Source organism: Mus caroli, unplaced genomic scaffold (assembly GCF_978045245.1).
Source record: "Mus caroli unplaced genomic scaffold, Mus_caroli_1 scaffold_19, whole genome shotgun sequence".
Classification (NCBI taxonomy): Eukaryota; Metazoa; Chordata; class Mammalia; order Rodentia; family Muridae; genus Mus; species Mus caroli.
The window spans coordinates 67,780,348-67,805,840 of record NW_028227274.1 but is presented as its reverse complement, the minus strand read 5'-3'; the positions used below and the strand labels follow the sequence as shown (position 1 = coordinate 67,805,840).

General features: G+C 42.5%; 1 protein-coding gene across 12 annotated transcripts in view; it reads right to left on the bottom strand.

Annotated features, from left to right (window-relative positions):
- Tcf4 (transcription factor 4) overlaps positions 1-25,493 on the bottom strand; it is a 343,670-nt gene that overhangs the window by 201,648 nt on the left and 116,529 nt on the right. For all 12 annotated transcript variants that reach the window (XR_015046030.1, XM_085833424.1, XM_085833430.1 and 9 more), the window contains one exon: positions 22,169-22,265. Coding sequence is in view for 11 of the 12 variants with exons in the window: in XM_085833424.1 (XP_085689550.1) it covers positions 22,169-22,265 (97 nt within the window). In the remaining variant the exon portion in view is untranslated. The remainder of the gene's footprint in view (positions 1-22,168; positions 22,266-25,493) is intronic.

Sequence of the window (25,493 nt, the reverse complement as noted above, 5' to 3'; positions counted from 1 at the left end):
CTTTACAGCCGGCTTTCGGAGAACCCAGCACATAGCCTGTCCATAACAGGTATCCTCCATTAAACATGGACATACCGGTGAGTCGCAGGATACCTCAGAAACAATGAGACTTAACGGACAAAGAGCAGACATGGTGAGCCTTTTAAAGTATACCTAGCTAATTTCCTTTACAGACAAATTCTAACCCAAAGACTAAGGAGAACAGCAGAACAGCAAACCACAGGTATTTGTTTAAAGGCACGGTCCTCTGTTCAAGCCCATGAAGGTTTGCAGGTGTCTACTGCCAACCTTTGGGGTTTGTGCATTTTCTCTCTTTCCCTCTGCTCCCCTGTTTCAGCCTGATCCTGGCATCTTTGACACTTCTTCCTTCTCCCTTGGGGATTTTATGTGCCTTTTCAGCATCTGTCCTCTGTCGTCTTCTGTGGAGACACAGGTGAAAACTTGACTCACGTTTGAACAGTATCTCCATCACCTATCAATATATGAACCTTTCTGTGTCTCATAGATTGAGAAACCACCTCTGGACATCCTATTGTCTATGTTCGTGGGGAGATAGCTCATCGCTCTTTACTGTGACCTTTGAGTGAGTATTCTCTCCTTACTCTTGTACTTTGGGGGTTCTTTCTTCCACATTTTTAATATGAAGAACTTCTAATCCAATAGACAGCTGGATTTTTCCCATGGTGAACTGATTCTTACACAGACCAACTTCCAAATATCTGCTTGTGGAGTCTGATTATGATGTGTTCATCCACTACTGCCCTCTACACTCCTCCTTACCCACCTCACTTCTCCCCTCCCCCTATTCTGCATGGTAGCCCCTAATTCATCAGGATTAATTGTTAGAATTTGTTTTAAGAGATAAAAAGGGCCCCACATATCTTCCATTTTTAAGTGTTTCGATCAATGGTTCATATACTAATTGATAAAAAAAAAAAGCATAATTTGATGATGAAACCCAGTGCAAAACCCCATAGGTCCGGACTCTTGGAGGCATCCAAATTTACATAACCGACCCAAGCTGCCTGCTCATTCTTTCCGTTGTCAAGTTTGACCACTCACTTGCTGAAGCCCCTAGTTGGATTTTCATCATGCTCTTAAAATATTCTCGCATTCCACACTTCCAATCACATCTTTTGTTTCAGATAGAACTTAATCAAGAGGGGTTTTGTGCAAGTTTCCACTTGTACATGATGATAAATAGCTTAAGCTACGTTCAGCACATTCACAATCATTAGTTTTCTTTCTTTGCCATATACAGATAAATCACATGTTATCTACGCCATTATTTCCCGAGGCTATGCCCATATTCCAGTGGTCTTTTCTACCTGGTGGGCAGAATTTAACTCCTTTCCAACCGCACATTTTATAACATCTCATCGTTAGCCGGCAAGAGCTTATACGTACAATGTGTAGTGTTATCCTTCTCGCAAGCATTCGGAAATGAAAGAATGGAAATTGAGCAGCTATATCCTAAATGCCAGGAGAGAACCTGTAGTTTCAGACCAGTGTTCTGGAACTCCCCGAAACCCAGGAAAGGGCTATAGTATGTATATCAAACATAAAATGGTTTCTCTAACTCAAAACGTCACAAAGTAGACTGGCTCAAGGAAGCTCGTGGCAACAAACAAAACAATGAAGAAAGGATGTTGCTGCTGTCACAGGGAACTGACTAAGGGAGTCAGATAGGAACATAAAGAAGTGGAGACAGGAGTCGCTCTTCAGCACTCCATTCTGTGCACCCGCAAAATCACAGTGATCTACTCTCAGGCACTAATTGGTAACTGCTCTGAAGTACCACATTTAACTAGATTTTCTTACAGCACTAATGTCCCTCCACCAACACAACTTAGCAGGCAGTGCATTTACAAAACTATAACAGGCTGAAAGGAATTAACAATGAACAATGTGCAAAATAGTCAATTACAGCCTTAAACTTTAAACAAGCACTTACAATGAAGATGTTTAAAAAAAAATACTATCTTGGCTATTGGGTCATTTTCCAGGCTACTAACTGCTAAACCATGTGCAGAATGTACTTCCAATTTACCCAACCAGATTTCTGAAAAGCCAGAGAGTGTTAGTCTCTAGGCAGAATCAACTTAGTCTTCAGATTGATTTTTGAAGTGAGGCAGATCTACGCAGATCTACGGAAAACCAGTAAGTTTTCTTTTCTATAAACTATTAGAAAAAGAAAGGATAAGTGGGGTTTATTTTAAGATTCTAATTCATGCATACATGAAAAAAAAAGATCAAAAACCCTTACTTTGGTCTGGAAAAAGGTAGTAGTTGAATAAATCCTACAGCCTGTCAGTCTCGGGGGATTATTGGCCACACGTCACAGTTCTTCTGGGACCCAGCATCAGCAATGGGTGCCAGAGGAAAAAATAGCATGTAAGTCAGGAGGATTCTTCAAAGCTACACAGAAGATGAGAAAAGCTTCCTAACCAACACAGCATCTCTCATGTCTTACACATAGTTGGATAACATGAAACCTCAACTCTCATAGCTGCTAGCTTTGATGGCAATAAATCAAAACCTTACTGAAGGAAATGACCCATTTTAAAATGGAGGAGGAGAAGAAGAAAAGAGGAAGAGGAAGAGGAAGAGGAAGAGGAAGAGGAAGAGGAAAAAGCAGCAGCAGAAGCAGCCAGGTACATCGAAGGCCTTTTGTGTTCTTAAATGTGCCAAGAATTTTATCCAACTATAAATGAACACGGGAAGGTATGGGTATATTGCTTTAGAAATCTAGGTTGGAGCCAGAGCTGACTCACACATAATGCTGAGATGAATCAGGAGATGGGGGTTTTCAAGTTCTAACCATGCTTCTAAACCAATCGATGAGAATCTTGTCTGGTGGGGCATCTAATTTTGCAAACTATGTGCTGCTGTCCCCAGTAGCTTTCGCCACAGTGATGCTTATTATGAAAATAATTGAAGTTGACTTAACCTTAGCTGAACTACGCCTAAGCCCTATACAGGGGTTCCAGCACTAAGTTACAAAACAGGTTGTTAGAGACTAATCCATTTCCTCCCTCTGGGCCTGCCTAGATGCAGGGCAAGGCCCTGCAATGGGACTCTTCTCACAGCTCTCCCTGGAAACGCACGTATCAGTCTCCAAGGATTCTGTCTGCTACAGAACTGTTGCTAAAAGTTTATGATCCTAATTTTCATAGTCTTAGAATCTAACAATATTGCCCTGGTAAGGACAATTGTGAACATGAGCCCAATTTTCATATAAACTGCCATTTCCTACTGGACTTGCTTTGTACATTTCTGCCTTAAATCTAGATACAAGTAAAGGGACACTCAGAACTTGTCCGTGTGATTTTAAGGTTTTATGCCTACTGTTGTCTTCAGATTGTTTTTTGGTTTTGTTTTTAAATAAAACGCAACAAGGTAGCAAGTTAATAATTAGGGGAATCACTGAAAACATTACTCCTGTTTTATCAGCTGCCTGGTGAATGCACTGAATTCTAGAACTACATGTGTCCCTTCCCTTGATTTGAAGGGTCTGTTTGCCTTAGGTGGATAAGTTATCTCTAATCATAGAAGTCACTTTCATAATATCCCATATCTCCTGCCACAGTAATCCTCACCAAGCACGGCCTCTTCCTTATGCCCCAGGTCTTATTTGCATCCTGTGGGCATCCCCTCACTCACTCCATCTGATACAGTAAGACTCTGTAATTATTTCCAACACACACATTAGGAAAACACAATCTCGCAAAGCACTGGTTTAACCAGCTCGCAAATCAGCTAAGCTAAACAGCAGGATAACCAATAAGGTTAGACATCTAGTAAACGGAATTAAACCAAAGAACAGCCACTGTTAGGCATCCTGCCATCCGCTTCCCAGGGCAACAGAGTGAGAAGATGGAAATGGGCCATCTTCGTGGACCAAAACCAAATGTAAGAAGTCAGAAAAGGATAAATACAAAGTCCCACCCCATACACAGACAAGAAAGCATTGGTTGTAATGAAGGGGGGGGGGGGGCAGGGTGTCAATAGACCATAGGTGAATTTTGAGTCTGAAATATTAGATGGGATTTATATTAGACTGTTTGCAGAGAGAAAATGAAACTGGAACACCAGCAGAGAATGGTGACTGGGTGTCCTCCTTAGCATTTCTACTGCTGTGATGTACACCATGCCCAAACGTAACTCTGGGAAGAAATGGGTTATTTTAGCTTGCAGCCTGGAGACCGTTTCTGAGTGAGGCCAGAGCATGGCTCAGGGCAGAAGAGCATATGAAGGTGTGCTGCCTACTGGCTTGCTCCTCTTGACTTGCTCTGTACACTTTCCTATACCATCCAGACCATCTGCCTGGGGGATGTACAGCCCACAATGAACTGGACCCTCTCACATCAATTTATAATATATGATGATATAGTGTGATAGATAGATAAATAGATAGATAGATAGATAGATCACAGGCCTACAGTATATATGCCTACACACTAATCTTGAGGGAGCATTTTCTTGAGGTTCTCTCTTCCCAAATGAGTCTAGTTTGTATCAAGTTGACATAAAAACCAGCCAGCACACCAGGAAAAATACGAGATGTGGCAAAGCCATGCTCTGTAATGTGGTAAATGTATTCTCATTATAGTTTTGAAGGAAACTAGGATTTTCATCCTCAAAAAAAATGTATAAAAAGAGTGGCCAGTAGCTATGGAATTGAGAACTTTGTATAAGCAGGGACCTCTGGATGGGATGAATCACCATGTCAATAGAATCTCCCCAATGTGGGGAGCACCCAACCAGAGGAGTTAGTGCCTTTTGAGGACCATTTGTTCATTCATCCATTAATTCATCCGTTCGTTCATTCGCTCATAGCCACATGAGTCACAGTGCCATTCGCGTACCACGGTGCTGCAGCTTCATGTAAGAATAACTCCGGTAGTGGAAGGAAAACTTCTACAGAGGATCACAAACACCAACAGGGGTTTCAACGCCTTTCTTTAAGAATTTATCATGACTTCCCGAAATGATGAGAAGACTGAGTGTCAATCTGTCAGGGCTGGGGAGGGGGAAGGTAAGGAGAAGAGACAGAGACAAGGAAGAAGGTGGTGAGGAGCAGTGGGGGAGTACGGGGAGGGTAAAGCAAAGGCAGAGGAGGGTAAGGAGGAGAAGTGGGGAGAGTGCAGTGAAAACACTATGCTAACAATGAGAGGTTAAGCAGACCGGAAGTGATTACCCATTAAACAAGAATTAACTAGTTTACTTAAAGATATGGTGTTTGCAGGCTTATAAGACAGAGGATTTAGTTTTTTCAACTGAAAGTCTGTAGAAAACCACATGATTAATCAGAAAATGGGCTCACTTTTCTCTGGCCCTGTAAGTTATCTGTCCCTGTGATTTCACAGCTAAGTATGGGATGCCGCTTGCCAAATCTGCAGTCCTGAAACAGACCACAAATCTGTCTTCCCACAAACATCTAAAAAAAATCATTATGTATAAAACTGGACCTATCAACATTACTCCCCCCAAAATAAATCTGCATTTTGTATATCTTAACAAGTGACGCTATTATCCAATGGAGAACCTAAGCCAGCCAGCCAGACCACCAAGAAGCCAAGGATGGCCTCTTCCTTACCCATCAGTTCCCGGTTCCCACCATTTTCAGCAGCTTGGTAGTGCTCAGATCTGCGCTGTTCCTGACTTCAGTTCAGTCTATCGCCACCTCCTCTGGAAACTGTTTTAGTCACCGACCAGCTAATCTCAAGAGTCCTCACATCTGCATGTGTGACTGTCCTATACTACAAACCTTTTCACATTATTGACCATTTAACACCAGTCCTTAGACAGGTCACCACATGTTCCAAGGAAAAGGCCACTTCTTCCACTCTCAGTATGAGATACCCTTTCTTTTCCTAGAGCCGGAATTCTATTATGGCTTAGCCTGTCAGCCCTTCCTTTGGGGTACCAGGCCTGGGCCTGCTCTTGTAGCCTCTAGCACTAATCTTTGCAATGGCATTTGTAAGCTCTGGTAAGTCTCCTTGGACCTGGACAGTACTCAACAGGCTTTAAGACATCGCCCAAGTACAGCCATGTGTCTGTCTCAAAGTCTGTGCTGACTCAGTCAAACACCCAAACCCAGGTGCTTGAGTCAGAGACCCACCCTGTAGGCGCTGACTTCAACAGCCTCTCTCAGAGTTTCGGCTGGGTGTTTGTTAGAAAACCGTTAGAAATTCAACAAGAAGACTATCAACATTGTAAAAATGGCTATCTTGCCAAAAGCAATCTACAGATTCAATGCAATCCCCATCAAAATTCCAACTCAATTCTTCAACGAATTAGAAAGTGCAATCTGCAAATTCATCTGGAATAACAAAAAACCTAGGATAGCAAAAACTCTTCTCAAGGATAAAAGAACCTCTGGTGGAATCACCATGCCGGACCTAAAGCTCTACTACAGAGCAATTGTGATAAAAACTGCATGGTACTGGTATAGTGACAGACAAATAGACCAATGGAATAGAATTGAAGACCCAGAAATGAACCCACACACCTACGGTCACTTGATCTTCGACAAGGGAGCTAAAAACATCCAGTGGAAGAAAGACAGCATTTTCAACAAATGGTGCTGGCACAACTGGTTGTTAACATGTAGAAGAATGCGAATCGATCCATTCCTATCTCCTTGTACTAAGGTCAAGTCTAAGTGGATCAAGGAACTTCACATAAAACCAGAGACACTGAAACTTATAGAGGAGAAAGTGGGGAAAAGCCTTGAAGATATGGGCACAGGGGAAAAATTCCTGAATAGAACAGTAATGGCTTGTGCTGTAAGATCGAAAATTGACAAGTGGGACCTCATGAAACTACAAAGCTTCTGCAAGGCTAAAGACACCATCAATAAGACAAAAAAACCACCAACAGATTGGGAAAGGATCTTCACCTATCCTAAATCAGATAAGGGACTAATATCCAATATATATAAAGAACTCAAGAAGGTGGACTCCAGAAAGTCAAATAACCCCATTAAAAAATGGGGCTCAGAACTGAACAAAGAATTCTCGCCTGAGGAATACCGAATGGCAGAGAAACACCTGAAAAAATGTTCAACATCCTTAATCATCAGGGAAATGCAAATCAAAACAACCCTGAGATTCCACCTCACACCAGTCAGAATGGCTAAGATCAAAAATTCAGGTGACAGCAGTTGCTGGCGAGGATGTGGAGAAAGAGGAACACTCCTCCATTGTTGGTGGGATTGCAAGCTTGTACAACCACTCTGGAAATCAGTCTGGCGGTTCCTCAGAAAATTGGACATAGTACTACCGGAGGATCCAGCAATACCTCTCCTGGGCATATATCCAGAAGATGTCCCAACCGGTAAAAAGGACACATGTTCCACTATGTTCATAGCAGCCCTATTTATAATAGCCAGAAGCTGGAAAGAACCCAGATGTCCCTCAACAGAGGAATGGATACAGAAATTATGGTACATTTACACAATGGAGTACTACTCAGCTATTAAAAAGAATGAATTTATGAAATTCCTAGCCAAATGGATGGACCTGGAGGGCATCATCTTGAGTGAAGTAACACAATCACAAAAGAACTCACACAATATGTATTCACTGATAAGTGGATATTAGCCCAAAACTTAGGATACCCAAGATTTAAGATACAATTTGCTAAACGCATGAAACTCAAGAAGAATGAAGACCAAAGTGTGGACACTGTGCACCTTCTCAGAATTGGGAACAAAACACCCAGGGAAGGAGTTACAGAGACAAAGTTCGTAGTGGTGATGAAAGGATGGACCATTTAGAGACTGCCGTACCCAGGGATCCATCCCATAATCAACTTCTAAACGCTGACACCATTGCATACACTAGCAAGATTTTGCTGAAAGGACCCAAATATAGCTGTCTCTTGTGAGACGATGCTGGGGCCTAGCAAACACAGGAGTGGATGTTCACAGTCAGCTATTGGATGTATCACAGGGCTCCCAATGGAGAAGCTAGAGTAAGTACCCAAGGAGCTAAAGGGATCTGCAACCCTATTGTTGGAACAACATGATGTACTAACTAGAACCCCGGAGCTCTTGTCTCTAGCTGCATATGTATCGAAAGATGGCCTAGTCAGCCATCAATGGAAAGAGAGGCCCATTGGACTTGCAAACTTTATATGCCCCAATATAGGGGAATGCCAGGGCCAAAAGAATGGGAATGGGTGGATAGGGAAGTGGGGGGGCGCTATGGGGGACTTTTGGGATAGCATTGGAAACGTAATTGAGGAAAATATGTAATAAAAATATAAAAAAAAAAAAAAAGAAATTCAACAAGAATTAACTAGCTGCTTCCTGTTCATCGGTGACCAGACAAACTACATTTCTGGTGAACATTTTTGCTTTTTCTCAATTGGGTGGGATATATATGGAGGAACAAGTATATATCCCACCCTCTGGACTATCTGCTTCCGGTCATGAATTTATGTGCTGTCTGGGATTCATAGTCACCTTGCAAGAAATGAAGAAGGATGGGAAAGTAGAGCTTCGTGTTATGGTGGGCAGAAAGGGATACTATTAAAGATATGGATGCATCTTCCTGCCATTCAATTACCTTCAAGCGAGGAGAGAGAGAGAGAGAGAGAGAGAGAGAGAGAGAGAGAGAGAGAGAGAAACCCAGGCTTTATTCGACCAACGTATTCTGTTCAGGGATTGGATTAGCTGCACCTGATTTCTGGAAAGATCTGGAAAGATCATTTCCATATTATCTTTTATTGAGGGATCCTAGGGAGGTAAGGACAAGGACTTCCCAGTTTGTCTGGTCACAGATGAACAGGAAGCAGCTAGTTCAGCAGATGCAGCTTAGATTCTGGGCTCCATCACTTCGTGGTCACACAGCAATGGGGAGGTAACTTTTTTCCTACACAGCCTCACCTACATTCTCTAGAAGACAGCAAAGGCAAGGCCCAGCCAAGAAGCTTATCCCATGTGGAGGACTCTGCGAGGCCTTGTGAAAAGCAAGTATTTAAAAGACTGTAGCCACATTAAGAGACTGGTGGCCAGACTGGACGCCCTAACAGCATTTGGGGTAAATGCTGATCATTACACCAGTGTCCTCCGTAAGCACCTACTACTATTATCTGGTCCTCCTTTAGCAAGTGTGACCATCTGAAGGCAAGAAAGGGACACACTAGTTTGTAACGCCTAACCAGGCATTCAAATTTATCAGAAGCCCTTGGAGTATTTGTTAAATGAATGAATGAACTAAAGTCTAGCTGAAGGTGGACATTCATCACTTTAGTCAACTCGTATAAAGGGAGTTTATACAGATGCTTTCCCAAACTCTGAGTCCTGAGGATGATGTCACGGTGGAGACTGTTTTTAGGCATATTGATTTGTTTTGTCTTGCTTTGTTTTAAGACAGGGTCTCATTGAATAATCCACCAGGGTTGTATGTAGACCAGGCTAGCCTCAAACTCACAGTCCTCTGCTTTCTGAATGCTGGGATGAAAGGTGGGTGATACCACATCCAGCCACTGCAGTTACCGTGATAACATCGATTTTACTTATCCAGCAGTCTGTGCCGTTTCCCAAGCAGTGAGGCAGTGCCCTGTGCTTTCACAGATATAGAACTTGCCCTTCCCTTTGCTGCTGTCAGAGAACATTTCCTCTGTGCCTGAAAATCAAGACAGCTAAGCCGGGAGGTGCAAAATCCGCTCCTGACACAGCCAAGCCCAAAACTGAACTTGCGATCCATTTCGTCATCTCTACCTCTTCCAACTTAGCCACTAGAAAAAGCTCCCTGCCTCCGTCTCTAAATAACTACTGTGCTGAGGCTACCAAATTAACAACCTCTATTGTTGATGAGCAGGGGGTAGGAGTGAAAGAGTGAAGCTAGTTTCTTGAATAAACGAGTGGTCCCCAAATATACAAATAAACCAAAAAAAAAAAGTTGTTGTTTTTTTTTTTTTTTTTTTTTTAAAGAAGATATTTGCCATATGTGGTCAAACCACACAAAATGCTCTCAATTAGCAGAGGTCTTGAAATTCATAATGACCATGGGAAATACTAACTGACAGGAAAATTACTCCTCCTTCAACTGTGAAGATGTTTCATGCAGACAGGAAGCATTTTGTTGTTTTGGTGGGAGGAACACTCACGACAAAGAAAAGTCATCTGTGCTGCTACGACTTTCAGTAACAACTGACATTTTTATATATTCTATTACAACCTTAGATGCCCATGCTAAGTATTAATTATCCACCTAAGTGTACGCTAATTTACACTTCCTGCCCCTTAACTAGAGCTCTTGGAGAAGCTATTGGAAGTTGCCTGACTAACGGACCATGTCTGCAACAGCTAAGTGGTTTAGCAAATGCAAAGATGTCCCCATATGCATACTTCACAGCGCTCATGTAAACCCACTGCCAACTGCAGTCCAAATGCCTGCCTAACAGTCACATACCTGGAGGAGGGAAGAATCTCCAGAGATGCACTGAGCTGTAGGCGGTCAGCAATGGGGACAGTCTTTATATGCAGTTTCCCTAAAGCACAGACAGGGGACCACCTTGTGGAGTAAAGACTGTGGAGACCGGCCTCTGGTCGGCTCAGAGGATGTGTAAAGTCACAAAGAGACTTCTTTTTATGCTACAGCAGGTGTGAACTCAATTCCACTGGTAAACTACCATCGGCTCAGCTGAGAGAAAAGCCATAATTTTTTACTTCAGAAGCAAATGAAAGTCGTGAAAATTCAGGGGCAAAATCTCATTAACCATTTGGATACCTTGGGAAGACTGTGAGCCGTGGGTGAGGACACTTTAGTTTGATTATCTACTGGCTTTCAAGTGACTGAGGACTGTGCATAAAAAAAGTATGAATGTGTAGAGCCAGTTCCTCTCTGAGGATGTTCGCCATTCCTAGTAGGTCTTCATCCTGAAGATGCTATCTATCCCTAGAGAGGATCTTCATGATTTTATATCCTAACTGTTCTCCAGGTTAGTTTGTTCTAACAACTAGCTCACGATGACCACCCACTACACTGAAAGTAGTCTGCCATGACAGCGAAATATTAGGATCACTGCACGTTAACTTTCAAGTCATATTTGTGAGGAAATCATAAGGAAAGAAGAGAAAATCCTGCTCCAATGAAATAAACACTAACAGCTAAAGGAAATGTGTAGTTAATTCTCACAGGATACCTGTTTTCAGAAGCTCTGCAACTGGATATTAGGTTTGTTTCCAGACATTCTGGAAGCTCTGAAGGGGATGAGGTCTCTAGTAGATCTCCGTCTTTGATGCGTACTGCCCAATTAAACAGAATCTGTTACACATAAAGTGTTCACGCTTGCGTCTGAAGCAGTTAGATTTGCTAGGTGAACTGTTAAGAATACAGTTGGTCCAAGTAGCCAAGGTAAGTAAAAGCACAAAATTAGCAACCAGAATAGTTTCCAACTTCGGTCTCTGCTCACAGCACATGCCTGGACGACCATATTCTGGGATGAGAGCAGAAGAAACAAAGAAATAAAGAAAGGAAGGAAGGAAGGAAGGAAGGAAGGAAGGAAGGAAGGAAGAAAGAAAGAAAGAGAGAGAGAGAGAGAGAGAGAGAGAGAGAGAAAGAAAGAAAGAAAGAAAGAAAGAAAGAAAGAAAGAAAGAAAGAGCGAGCTTTGTATGTGTCTTTCTCTCCTCCTTCACTTCTTTTGTTTTCTTTTCCTCTACCAAATATCATCAGGTATTATGACCTCTCTATTTGTATCCAGCTTTAATATGGCCTACGAGGAGTGCTGCATCATTTATCACTTCCTCATTCTTCCAAACTTCGCTATGTGATGCTCAAGGTTACAAGAGGCCAGCCCTAGGGACCGGGAAAACACCTCCAGTAAACTAACAGTAGTTGGGGTGGTGACTTGCATGGACGGAGTGTGAGCACCAGGTGGTTTTCATTTCGCTTCACTCAGATACACACCATCTCCTCACATAGCAAGTCCCATTGTAAGCACTAAGGAGACTTGATCAAAGTGAGGCAACCAAAACATGATAGGATAGGATGTCTTCACACCAGCACCAAGAGTAGAGTCCTCTTTTGACCCACACCCACCACTTCCCACAGACTGGGTGTTTTGTGTTATGTCCAAGCTACACAAAAAAAGCCTTCAGTGTTGTACTTTAGCATCAACAATTAAAACCTGTATTATACCATTTACAATGATGCCTATTTTCATCACTTGAAAAGATGAAAAATGTTTGAGTTCATCTATAAAGATCTTTTGCCTCGCTAAATATATGCCCCATACACATTGCACTGGCTGGCTCAATATGCACGCCACACACGTTGTCCTAGCTGGCTCCTAGGTCTGATGTTCTACAAAAGGGAAGAAAATGAGATTCAGTGAATGAGTTCCACTCAAACATACATGTTCCACTGGCTTCTTAGGAGTGAAGAGAAGGACAGTGTAACTCCACACAGGGCCTATGCTCCCTCCCAAGCATCTCTAGAGGAAAATCTCAGCAGGGAGATGTCCGTTCATCCGTCCGAGGTGTCACAGGTCGGGGTGTCCCCAAGCACATGAGAGGTGTCAAAGTACCGCTGAAGAAAAGCCTTGTTCTAAGCAGTGGTTCCACTGTTCAGTTGTAGCCCAATGAACTTTGACTCAGCTTGAGGGCCTCTCAGTCATGTGCAGAGATGAAATTGAGAACTTTTAAGATGGACAGGAAAACAGCTGGAGCCAACCATCCCACGAAGTGGCACACCTGAGTTTAGCAGAGCTGTCGTGATGAGGGACTTACTGCCTAGGATGAAGGCTTTTGGGGGCAGGCTCAGAAAGAAACCCTCCCACTTTGGTTCTGATGTCCTGGAAACCGAACATACTATCCCTGGCCGTCCTGCGCCTGCCCTCTACTCCGTCCGCGCTAGAAAACAAAGGTGTTTTTACAGCTATTATCACCTGTGGCTCAAAGGATCTATATTTTCAATTCATAACCAGGACCCAAGAAAGTCCTGCCATAACAGTCCCATAGAGAGGCAGAAGCCATGGCAACTCTTGAAGGACCTCGTGCTTAAAATGGGAGGTTCCTGGGTCCTTGGGTGGTGCCAAGCAGAACGCTGACAGCAGTCACGTGTTCATGGGGCAGCAGCAGGGCAGCTGAGGAAAACACACAGCCTTTACTAGACGATGCTCTAATGACTGCTCTGGATATGAGGGGCAATGGAAAAGCTTGAAGAAATTCGGTATGTCGGAGGCCAAAAAGATGGCTTAGTGGGAACATGTGTGTGCAAGCCTGACTCATGGATTTGATTCCTAGAACACAAAGAGGAGGGAGAGAATGGAAGCCTCCACAGGCATAAAATGGCACACCTATACCCTCCATAGTGTTTTTAAAGAAATTCAGCATTTAATCCTCCCCCAGCCCCAGAGTCTGTCAAGAGGTAGTGTACTAGTTACCTCTTTGAGCTTGGCCTGTACAAAATTCTGAGATGCCATCTTCCCAGTGAGGACTGTAAAGAACAACCTTCGCACTAAATAAAGACACCAGTCAGTTTCCTACCCTGTTTATCGTCATAGGCAGAAAGCCTTTTCCTATGTCTGTGTTCTCTCCCCCACCCCACCGGACTAATTCATGCCACGGTACTCCTCGGCAGGATTAGAAAACTTTGGGCTAAAAAGTTGGAGTCTGGCCTTACAATTTTACCCAGTCTTGGCATGTTGTCCAGAATTAAATGTCTTTTGGCACACCTAATCCTTCACTTTATTTCAGCAAGTAAAATTATATACATAAGAAATAAAAAGAGACACATCCTGCACCCCACCACACAGGGTGGGCATTCTTCTCTGTCTGCCTCAGTATAGAGTGACAGCTTGCTGCAGGTGAATACCCTAGAGACTGAGTCTAGTCCAGTGGTTCTCAACCACTGTGGTTCCTAATGCTGCGACCCTTCAATACAGCCCCTCATGATATGATGACCCCAACCATAAAATTATTTTCATTGCTGCTCCATAACTGCAATTTTGCTACTGTTGTGAATTATAGTGTAAATATCTGATGTGCTGGGTATGTGATATGCAACTCCTGTGAGAGGGCTGTTTGATCTCTACAGGGGTTGCACCTGAGAGGTTGAGCATGGCTGACCCGGGAGAGAGAGAGTTTCTCTGCCTATCGCTTGTAGTGGTGCCTCCAGGGTGCCCAACCTCTGCAGCATGGGTATAATAGGAAGTTGTTGGTCTTCAGATTGGCCTGTGGCTCTACCAAAGAGAGCACCAAAGAGACTTGGTGTCTGCAACTGTAGGCTGGCTACTGGATGGAATGCTCTGGAGAGGCTGGGGAATAGAAAAGCCAGAGCCAGAAAGGAGAAGGGTTGGTCAATGCTGGGGCACAACAAGGTAAATAGCTACCTACTGACTTGCTCAGGAATCGGCACAATGAAGGCTCAGGCTTGTGGGTAACAGTGAACACCCTGCCCCAAACTCCAGCACCAAGCTCATCAAAGTCCCTGTTGATCTCTGCCTCTATCTGTCCTTTCTTCTCATTAGCTGACCAAACGTGAGACACACTTTTATGCTTTATTGCATGAAGTTTTGCTCTTGGATTTCACAATTTGGGCATGAAGAAGTATTTATTGTTCACTTATAAAATGTACACTTTGGGGACAGGGGAGCTGGCTCAGCGGTTTAGAACAACTGTAGCTCTGGCAGAGAGGTCCCCAGCATCCGTATGGTGGCTCAGAGTTATCCTAACTCAAGGTCCAGGGGATCCAGGGCCCCCTTCTGCCTTCAACGAGTGCCAGGCACATATATTGTTTATATATACACATGCACGCCAAACATTCATACACCCTCAATTAAATAAACCTTTAAAAAGATGCCTTTAAGATTGGACGCCACGAATCAAGCGGCTGCTGGGGCTTCTCAGCATCCTTCTCTTGTCTTTTGCACTGAAGTGGCTGTGAGTTATCACATGCACAGCCCTTACCCACCCCTGTTCCCAAATCCAGAGACAGGCAGAGAATCCGGGAACCAGAGAGGAAAGGGACAGACAGATGTCGCTAAACGCATCCTTCCTGATCTCACAGAAGCTATGAGTCATTCCGGGACAATGATAAGGACAAAAAGAACCCCAGAGACACCAGCCATGAAACCACAGACCTGCAAACACATTCTAGCAGTGGCTAACACCAAACTTATGAAGCAAAAAATAAATAAATAAATAAATAAATAATAAAAAAATAACCTACCATTAGTCAAAATTTCCAGTACCTAGAGCACAAATACTCTTATCAGATATTCCTATCTCACCATTTGCATGTAAATCTTAAATTATATCTATTTGTTTCTTTCAGAATCAGTAATTTTTTCTTTCTCTTTCTTCAGTGGTCTCAGCATGTGGTGCAAACTGTCTTACACTTGGGCTTCAGACATTCAGGCTTCGCAGAGCTGGGGTTACCACACAGCCCAGCTCGAGAGCCAGCCTTGCATAGAATCCACTCCAGTCTCTAGGGGAACTACATAGCTCTGTGGTCCACACTTCTCAAGGTAACGTTTTTCTGGTTATCTGCCCTTCTAACTTTCAGAAAAGGCAGCCTTTGCAAACCTGTTCTAACTGTGAAAGTCTTTCACGGGCACAGTGTGAATCTCGGTGCAATAGAGAGGAGATGGCAGAACGAGATGGCAGCGAGACCATTGAAGAAAAGAGCAGCAGAGGTGATCGTTGACCGGACAGCAGGAAGTGAGTTATCTGAACGCTGGCAGTCATCAACTTCCTCAATGGCTTTTCAAAATAGTCTTGATTTCACTGACTTCTTCTTACACATCAAACAATCAGTGGTGTGGATATTGAAAACTGAAATCTACCAAACCACAGGGTGAACTGTACCCTAACAATGAGAGCATAGTCTGTATAGGACACAGAACTATAAAATGAACCTTGAATTTCAGTCAGCCAGGTTCTAGTACAGGATTTTCTTCTAGTTTGGTAGGATCTAGAATCTAAATACGGGTATTTCATTCAGAGTTTAAACCTTATATATCTTATTTTTATCTTGAACCATTCAAAGGAATTTGTTGAGGTCCTGTATGGCTCCCCTAAATAATGGCCTGCTGCAGAACACTCTCTGGTATTCAACTGAACCAGTTGCAATTTCATGCTAAATTCATCCCTTAATTACAGATCTGGAGTAAGTGGAGATATAAAAGAAACATTTAACTGGGACAGCGCTTTAAAGGTTACATTCCAGACCAAGAAAATGGCTCAGCAGGTAAAGGCACCTGTGGCCGAACAGTTCAATTGCTGGAACGCACTTGGTGGAAGGAGAGAGCCAACTCCTTTACCCTGCCCTTCACCCTCCACTGTGGTGCATAAGTACCCACACATACCCCAACGTATGCACACACCAAACACATTTAAATTTTCTTTTGGGGGGGGTTGTTTGTTTGTTTGTTTGTGTTTGGTTGGTTGGTTAGTTGGTTTCAAGGCAGGCTTTCTCTGTGTAACAGCTCTAGCTGTCCTGGCACTCACTTTGTAGACCAGGCTAGCCTGCAACTCAGAGATGGGTCTGTCTCTGCTTTCAGAGAGCTGGGACCTCCACCGGGCACATTACTTCAAATTTAAAAAAGAAAATGTACATTTGAAGAATACAGGAACTCATAAAATAGGGATAACGGTTTTAAAGCAAGGAAACAAACTCCTCTAATGATCAAATACAGGCTATAGTCAAAATGACACAGTAAGAGGAAAGGACCATGAGATTACAAAACCATCACAGAGACCTTCCAAAGGACTCTTCCTCCCTCCGCTAAAAGAAGAAAAACAGAGAGCCCTAAGCAATCTAGGCAATATAGGAAACAAGGAGGACTGGAACTTTCTGAGCCCAAACCTTACCACAGCAGCTAGAGCTGTTAAAACCACTAATGCTGCAACGTACAGCATATTTTTCAGAATATTTCTTGAAGATGGTTTAATATTAAAAGAATCAGAACTCACCTCAAAAAACAAACAAAACAACAACAACAAAAACAACAAAACAATAGCAAAAGAATTGAAACACTCAGGCAAAGCAAGTAAAGTCAGACAAGGACACTATTAAAGGTTCCTCATATGCATAATTGCAGGTTCCATATTATCAGCGCAACATGTAAGAGGTGACAACCAGACAACAAGAGACAGTGAGAATTGCCATTGCCATTACACACACGCATGCACGCACATATGTACGAACCTGACCACTAGCGCTGGGTGTTCAGTTCTGTAACAGAGCACTTGCTAGAATATATAAGGCCCAATGTACAGAGCTCAATGCCAGAATAAACATAATAATGATGCTACCAATGATAGAAATAATAAGCAGAACTTCAGGGGGGAATACAGAACACTAACGGACTTAAAAGCTGCCTGCTCAACTACTTGCTTCAGGATATTTTACAAGTGAACAAGACTTTCCAGAGTTGGCTTTTGCTGTTTATTAATATTTACATTTCTGCATCTGACCTAGTGGGCTAGTAAAAACCCATCTGTCCGAGTGGGCTAGTAAAACTACCCAGGCTTTGAAAAGATGAGGTTTCTTTGAGGTCATGCTTCCCTTTGCACATAAAGATTTCCAAAAACAGTTTTCCTCATAAAAGCCAATTCATTGGGTATTTTCCATCTTTCACTGAAAAGAAACACCACATTAGCATCTTCAAGAACATGTCATTTTTTTTTTTTACAAGAAGTCGGCATCGCCTGCCTCCGCCGCTGGGGTGGGAAAGCCCGCAATGCTTCACCTTTCTGCTGGGGGTAAGCTCACGGTAGCCATAAACACTCTCAAGTAATACAAACCTAAATATTCCTGCTAGGCAAACAGAGCAGTGGAACCGAATTATAATGAGCCAGCAGCTGTCACAATATGACCACAGTAACCAAATCAAAATACCAACGGCTAACCCAGATGAGACTCAAAGGTCATCCTATAAGCCAGCAGCTTTCTTCAGTTCTTCCCAGAATCCTCCATCTAATCCCACAGTAAAATGTTCCGCTGAGCTAGTTTAAAAACAGTGTCTTTGGTGGTGAATTATTCACTGGCCTGGTGCAGTCTGACTAAGGACTAGACACAAATACCACAGCTAGGAAACCCAAGCACTCACCCTGGAGCATGTGAAAACTGCAGCAGCTGACAGGGAAGCTACAGGCAACTGTTACAATGTATCACCTGACAGGGAAGCTACAGGCAACTGTTACAATGTATCACTTTTCACACCCCCCCCTCACCAATTCACGAACCTAACCTCACTGGGCAACAGACTCGCTCATCCTCCAACAATGTGGTTTCTAACTGAGACTCTGGAACAATAGAAGGAAAATTCGTGCTCCCATCCGTCCTTAGATCAAAGAGTTTCAGCTGAAAAATATACTGGCTGCCATTAAAAACTACTCAGACAATAACTTGCAAAAAGGTTAATGCCTGGCAAGACCAAATTTATTGTATCAATATAGGCCAAAACAAAATTTTAAAAACTGATAACTTCTGAAAATATCTATATTCTTTGTGTGTGGTCCTTACCAGTACTTTCATATAATTCTAGACCGAGTAAATAATCTCAAAGACATTAGACTAGACTCTGTTCTGTTAGCACGTTCTGAAAGTTACCCAACTGATAGCCTGCGACGGTTTAAGCGAACTGGTTCATAAATACAAGAGATGAAGGTTACATTAACAGGACTTGTCTCCTCTACATACAAATCGGTACACTGGCTCACATGTAAGGCAAGTAGATTATGAGTTCCTCAAGGCATGCTATAAGTTAGTTCACAGAGAAACATCAAGTGAAGAGAGGTTGCTCATTGCTCTCTCCATCACTCAGAGCCTGCCCCATAGCAAAACAAAAACAAAAGGCCACTTTTGATCAAAAGTTTGCTTCGTGACTGGTTATAAGTCCTTTGCCGGGTTTATAGAGCATCACCTACTGAACCTGTATGTACAACAACCACAGCTAGACCAGGGCTCTCCTAAAGACAACCTGTAGCTAAGGAGAGTCATTAGTTCTCCCAACATAACAGGCACACGCGGACGAATGTGTGCACTCATGTATATACAAACCTGTGCTCGCCTAGATCTACACTGAGGAGGACGCAAGCATGAGACAGGGCATGAGTTTCAGATTTAACAAATTGATTTCTAAAGGAAAAGATTGATAAGGTCACTTTAATGCTTATCAGTTACATCTCATTTGGCTGGAATTTTAAGATGAAGGCACAAAGTAGAGTGTATTGTGTTGAAATTTCTGGTATCATGCAGAAATTTCATTTTCTAAAAAAAAAATTGTAGCATTTGTAAAAGATAATTCATATGATTTCTAAACACTGATGCTTGCACAAGAAAAAAGACTTTGTTATAATGAAGTTTATGGGCAAACATGCTAACAGGTATTGGTATCCTGTCACTAAAATAGTGTATTGCCATAAGAAAGAAAATAAATCATAACCATGTACTAAAAACAAAAAAAAGAGGAGAGTGAGTGCAGTCCCTTTTTCTTTCATTGAAATAAAACCAAACTTCATAAGTAAACAGCTAAAAAACAAAACAAATCAGGTCATCTGCAGTTAATAACTCCTTCCCGTAAAATTAGTGCCGCTTATTTCTGTAGCAGACATCTAGTGCAGTCACAGACTTGATTGAGTTGACAATAGAGAATCTGCTCCAATAAAGTGGCTGATTTATTTCCAATGCTATAGCTTTTACCCTAACGTGACATGGCAGAAAAAAGCCTTTGAAATAGAAAGAAATCTTCTGGAGCGTTCATGGAAACCAGTTCACCATTCAGGAGAGGGCTATAGCCCAAAGCTTTCAGGAGAGTCTGAGAGCTCCTAGCAGAGGAAAAGGATTCAACATGACTGTCTTCTAAGAGCTCAACCTGCTGGATAGCAAGGGCTCTTACTTTATCTCTGTTTGCAAATTGCTTTGGGAAATCGTGGGTTTTTTTATTATTTAAAATAAAAATAAAGAGCATAACACCCAAAAGGACTTGTCATAAAAGTACTTTCAGCACCCTGGGCAAACTCAAAGAAGATCTTTGTTCGCAGAGTCAGGCCCTGAGATGCGCAAGCCAATCAAGAGAGCATCTGTGATGCTATAAATTGGAGGCAGGGAAGAATGTTAAAGGCACCAGCACCCTCAGTTCTTTAAAAAATACCTTCCCATTCTTCTCTAAACTAAAAATGTATGGCATCTCATATATGCTTCCATGCCTTTCTCTCTCTTTGTGTCCTTTTGCACACTGCACACTGACCTCTCGCTCTTAGGGTGACTTTCCTGACCCGAGTCTGACACTGCTCCGTTAATGTCAGATAAACCATTTAGCCCAAGCACAATTCTTTTCTGTGCAGAAATCTGCTTGAGGTGGAAAATGTTGCAGTTTGTAAACAATAAAGGGCCATGTTTCAGACCAGACAGCTTATCTAACAGAGAAGCCTTTGCACTGGGGACAGTGGGCAGGAGCCTCGCCCACACAACAGAGGTTCCAGCACAATGCAGGACTCTGTTCTGGCCTCCATGACTAAGAGTCTAATGGGAAGGAAGGCAGGCAGATGAAAGAGAGACGCTGACATGGGTTTTAAACTTAAACAACAACTAGGCAAAAAAGAACCCTGTCTAAGGTGTCAGCCCACTTATATTTAAATAGTTTGGATTAAAAAAAAAACTAGTTTGGGGAAGTTTCTGTCCACAAAGAAATGTGGAGAATAGCCATTATTTGAATAGGTTGCACGCCTTGTTCTAAAACATGAACCCATCAGACTGTTCTTTAAACCTGTTCACATACACACCAAACTTCTAAACAGGAGTAGCTTGTGTATTTTAGGTAACATTTTAGCTCATCAGAGAATAATTTTGGACTTTTCTAAATGAAGTTAGTATATTCTTTTTACATTACGTCTCAGACCACCTTCTTAATTTTATCTTTGACTCTATCATATGTAGTCAGGGGAAAAAATAAACAGAGAGGCAAAAACCGAAATCCTAAACTCACAGCCAAAGACTTGAAACTTGTCCTATAAAATCCAAATTACCAAATCCCACCCCCCATCACAGATTTCCACACATCTTGAATTTGCTGAGGCTGGACTTATTTTTCACCAATAATTAAAAAGAGCTAGGGACCCCTGCTTTAGTTACAAATTAGGAAGTCAGCGCCAACTTTACCAACTTTGAAGTAAAAAAGAAGCTACCAATAACAAGCACCTAGATCAAATAGCATTCTGTGGTTCTCTGAGAAGACACTCAAAGGCATAAGCTAGATGTTATCCATTCAAAACAACTTTGTGTTAAATGCCTGATTGGATGGCAATTAAAAAAAAAAACAAACCTGCGATTAAAGGACCATCAGCACCTTAAGTAACTGGCAGAACTTCCAAGGCTTAAAATCAGGACACTCTTGAAAAGCATATCATTATTGCTCTGAATTTTCCTTCAAGAATGGTCCAACAGCTTGTGTCCATGAAATTGAACTTCATTTATTGATAAATTTGCAATAGCACATGGCCAGTCTGAAAGACTTCCTAATATTGTGAAGAACTCACATTTACTAGGACAAAGATCATTGTCTCCAATCAAAACGAAGGATCTGGCCACTGAGACCTTTTAAGCCATTGTGGATCATCCTTTCATTGCTAGGCTTACTGCTGTTAAACCAACATCCTGACTGAGTAGCCAAAAGCAGGGGAATATGCTAGTGAAGCCAGTGTATAGGGCACAGAAGGAATCTGCAGACAGACTCCAATTGCAAGCCACTATACAGCTATTGTAAAGTGAATAGAATTAGGTCTAGCTAGCAGGCAACATTAAATCCACACCCTGGCAAAAAACACAACAGGATTGTCCAATTCACCTTGAAGCAGCTACTCTGACTATATGTCTTGTTACTCTAAAAGCCAAATATTTTATCACAATATTCTTTACTGTGTCCTGAGGAAAGTACTTACTGTTAAAGGACACTTTATGTCTAAGAAAGAGAAAAGTGCACTAAGATATTGTATCACCGAAATTCCACATTTGTAAAACTGATGATATTCACACCCATCTTGTTATTATTCATTTATGAATGGCATTTCCATCCTTTGGGAGCACTATAGTAAACTGTCTATCCCTACTCTTAAAGGCTGAATGTTTATCTGAGGCACAATTATCTTCCATTGGCAAAACATAAGCTTTCCAAAAGTATATGTTGATATAAAACTTTTCTTACTTTGTATTCTGGAATTGACAAAAGGTGGAGAGAGATTGTCGTGTGACCCAAGATCCCTGCTAGTCATGTGGTCATAGGGAGTCCCATCTCCATAGTTCTGTAAATAAAATGACAGAGTAAGTCACATTTAAAACTACACACATAAACACACCTCAATACTGAAACATCTCCCACCGAAAGAAACTGGTTGGTTATCGGATACCCCATGCAATCTCACTGTAAGAACGTGAACCTTCATAAGAATAGTAAGTTAGAAAGAACTCCTTAATCCACAGAATTCAAATGTTTCCCGTAATGATAGCTGTGAAATATTGATACAAAGATATTGCATGAAATTTTTGATGTGATTAAATGAAATACTACACCGAAAACGTCACCTGTGAAGTAAACTGTATATACCCAAAAGTTCTTCTTTCGCAGAACCTATGGCAAAAAAAGCAGGCAGAGTGGATTCATAGCCTGCAGTGATTGACCCTTGTAAAAGCAAGGTTGAGTTGTTCAAGCAACATTTAGCTCGCAATATTACAGTTTCAATGTTTGATTTTAGCTCCTGTTGCAGCTGCAAAGTGAAGGCCTCGTTATATTAGTAATTCACACATACACGTGTGAAAACTATCATACTTGAACTAGGAACGAGCATCAAAGCTTCAATGCAGGGCCTGTGAGATGGCGCAGAGGGGAAAGGTGCTTGCTGGGCTCACCAGAAGACCCTAGCTCAACCTGCGGGATCCACGTAAAAGTGGAACCAAGAAATAAGCCTGCGGTGCTGCTCTCTGACTCCTACATATGGGCAGTGACGTGGGAGTGACACTCTCACACAATAAGGATGCACAGAGTTGAAGGCTTCAGGATAAATCAGTATTTGTGCAGGTAAACAAAATATGCCCCACAAAAGTAATTTTAAGGGGGACAGTTTCATGAAGAACTGCCTCACCATAATATTGTTCTCCTCACCCCCAGAATTTAAAATCAATATTTTGTTTGTAAGCTTTCCGATCACTTAAGTTCAATGGAGAAATTCAATACCATGAAAGAAAGAGTTAAAAAACCAACTTGTTATTTGATTCAAATATCAGCCTTCTAAAGAGCATAAAGTGTTCAGAAAAAGGGAGTTGGGATGCAGGGTAGGGGGGAGTGTCTGCTCCGCTGGTTGAACTGTCCATAAAGTCTAAGCCAAATAGACCCAGAGGCATCTGGGTGGTATGTTAGCCAAACGGCAGAGTCTTGCCACACAGATGGAGGCTGTGAGAACAACGTGGAGTCAGATCACCTCACTATGGAAGGACTGCAGCCTTCACGACAAACACTCTTCTGGCTTGCCTTTCTTCATGTATAAAAAAATTAACCCGGATGCTACTGCAATCCCACCCTGCTAGGTCGTTAATTTGTAACTAGATGTCATCCATTCAAGACCCGCCCAGGCGATGTATACTGCTCGTTTTTATTTATGAAATGTCCTCAGCTGAGATAGTGGACTACAAACTTAAAATAGGTCATCCATTCACAGTGGAGAGGATGGTACCACCACTGATGTTGAGAAGAGACACAGCAAGGGCCCCTTAAGCCGGGCTACCAACATCCATCCGTGAAACTCCCTGGGTTGGGGAGATGGGAATTATAATATAGCGATTCAAATCATTCACTAGCGTGAGTTTCATATGTACTGATATATTCGTGTGTGTGTGTGTGTGTGTGTGTGTGTGTGTGTGCACTCATGTGGGGGGGAGTGGATGTATTTGCTTGTGTGGGTGGTACGTGTTTGTAGTGAGTGGTACGTGTTTGTGGTGGCCAGAAGTCAGAGTGAGGCATCAAATGTAGAGATTAGGGTAGGCTAACTGGCCAGTGCTCCCCTAGTGCTGGGATTATAAATACACAATACCATGCCTGGATTATGTTTTTCTTAATAACACACTATGGGGGAGGAGGGGTGGGAAACAAAAACAAAAATAAACCAAAACCTTAGGCCTTATGATTGTATGTAAACTCTTTGCCGAGTGACCTACTTTCCAGGTCCCAACAATGTATTTCTTTTTCCTTAACTATACATATTGTTTTTATGTGTGTTGTGGGTGGGCACATGTGCTGCAGCCTATGCAAATCAAAGGAGGACTTGGAGTCAGTTCTCGCTCTACCCTGTAGGTCCCAGGGATCAAGTTGTCAAACATAGCAGTAAGCGAGTACCTTTACCCATTGAGCCATCCCACTGGGCCTTTTATCTCAATTTAAAAAAAAATAATCACAGTCTCTGGAAAGTACGCTTAAAAGTCGAAAAGATTCTAAACGGGCTTTGCTTGCCAAAATTCAACTGAAAGTGCGTTATATATTAGACTAGATGCACGCTGCAAGACATTTCTAATTTTAAAAGTAAGCTAATGGTAGGAAATCAACAGTGAGAAGTCACTACGAGAATTTAGTTCAGTATTTCCGGGGACATCCAAAGCACGTATAACTAACTGTCCGTAAGGAAAAGAGACTAAGGTAGCCTGGGAACACAGGACAATGCAGGGATAGAATTCTGCCCGCGTGCTGTCAAGGGATTGGATTTATTTGTGCAAGTGCAGGCTGTAACTTGAGGAGGAGGAAAGATTTCCTCAGCCCATCCATAGAATGCATTAGAATGTCAAGCTTGACAGCTGCTCCGGGGCTCAAAAGAGTTCCTCGTCGGCTTAGAGATCCCGCTACACCCTGAAGACCAACCAGCGTGGGGCTCCTGGGGCCAAGGACAGGTGCAGAGTGTTAGTAGGACTGGCTAAAATAGCCTTTTGGCAGCTTGGTGGGCCACCTCAGCCTCTAGTGACAAAGCAGAGACTTCCCCCAGAGCAGAGGGATGGGGACACTTACAGTAAGATGTCCCCTCCCGTCTGGCTGTGCCAGCCAGAGGAGCAGGAAGAGGGATGTTCATTTAAACATGCTAGGTCTACTTCTGGACATTGCATGTGTATTATGAACCCTGCTCTGGGCATAGAGAATCTTCGAAGAATTGCATTAAAGATGTCATATTCGACGGCCGACTGGTGGAGCAGTAACATGGGCATAAAGGAAAAACACTGCACATTTACTGTGCACATTGTACTAATGCTAGAACCTCAGTGTTACGCAGGAGTCTACTCACGCCCACCTGTCCTGGACACATTAGGATTTATCTAAATAAACTTGGTCTGACGGCAACAAATGACTTTCCGCCAGACTCGACCACAGGCTGGCAAAGGTAAAGGCATGTATGTGGTGTGAGAAAAGGTTTCTCTTCAGGTTAGCACCAAAGCAACAGGTATAAACTCAGGCATGGTAACCAATAAACGCAAAGAACCCCAGAAAGCTGGCTGTC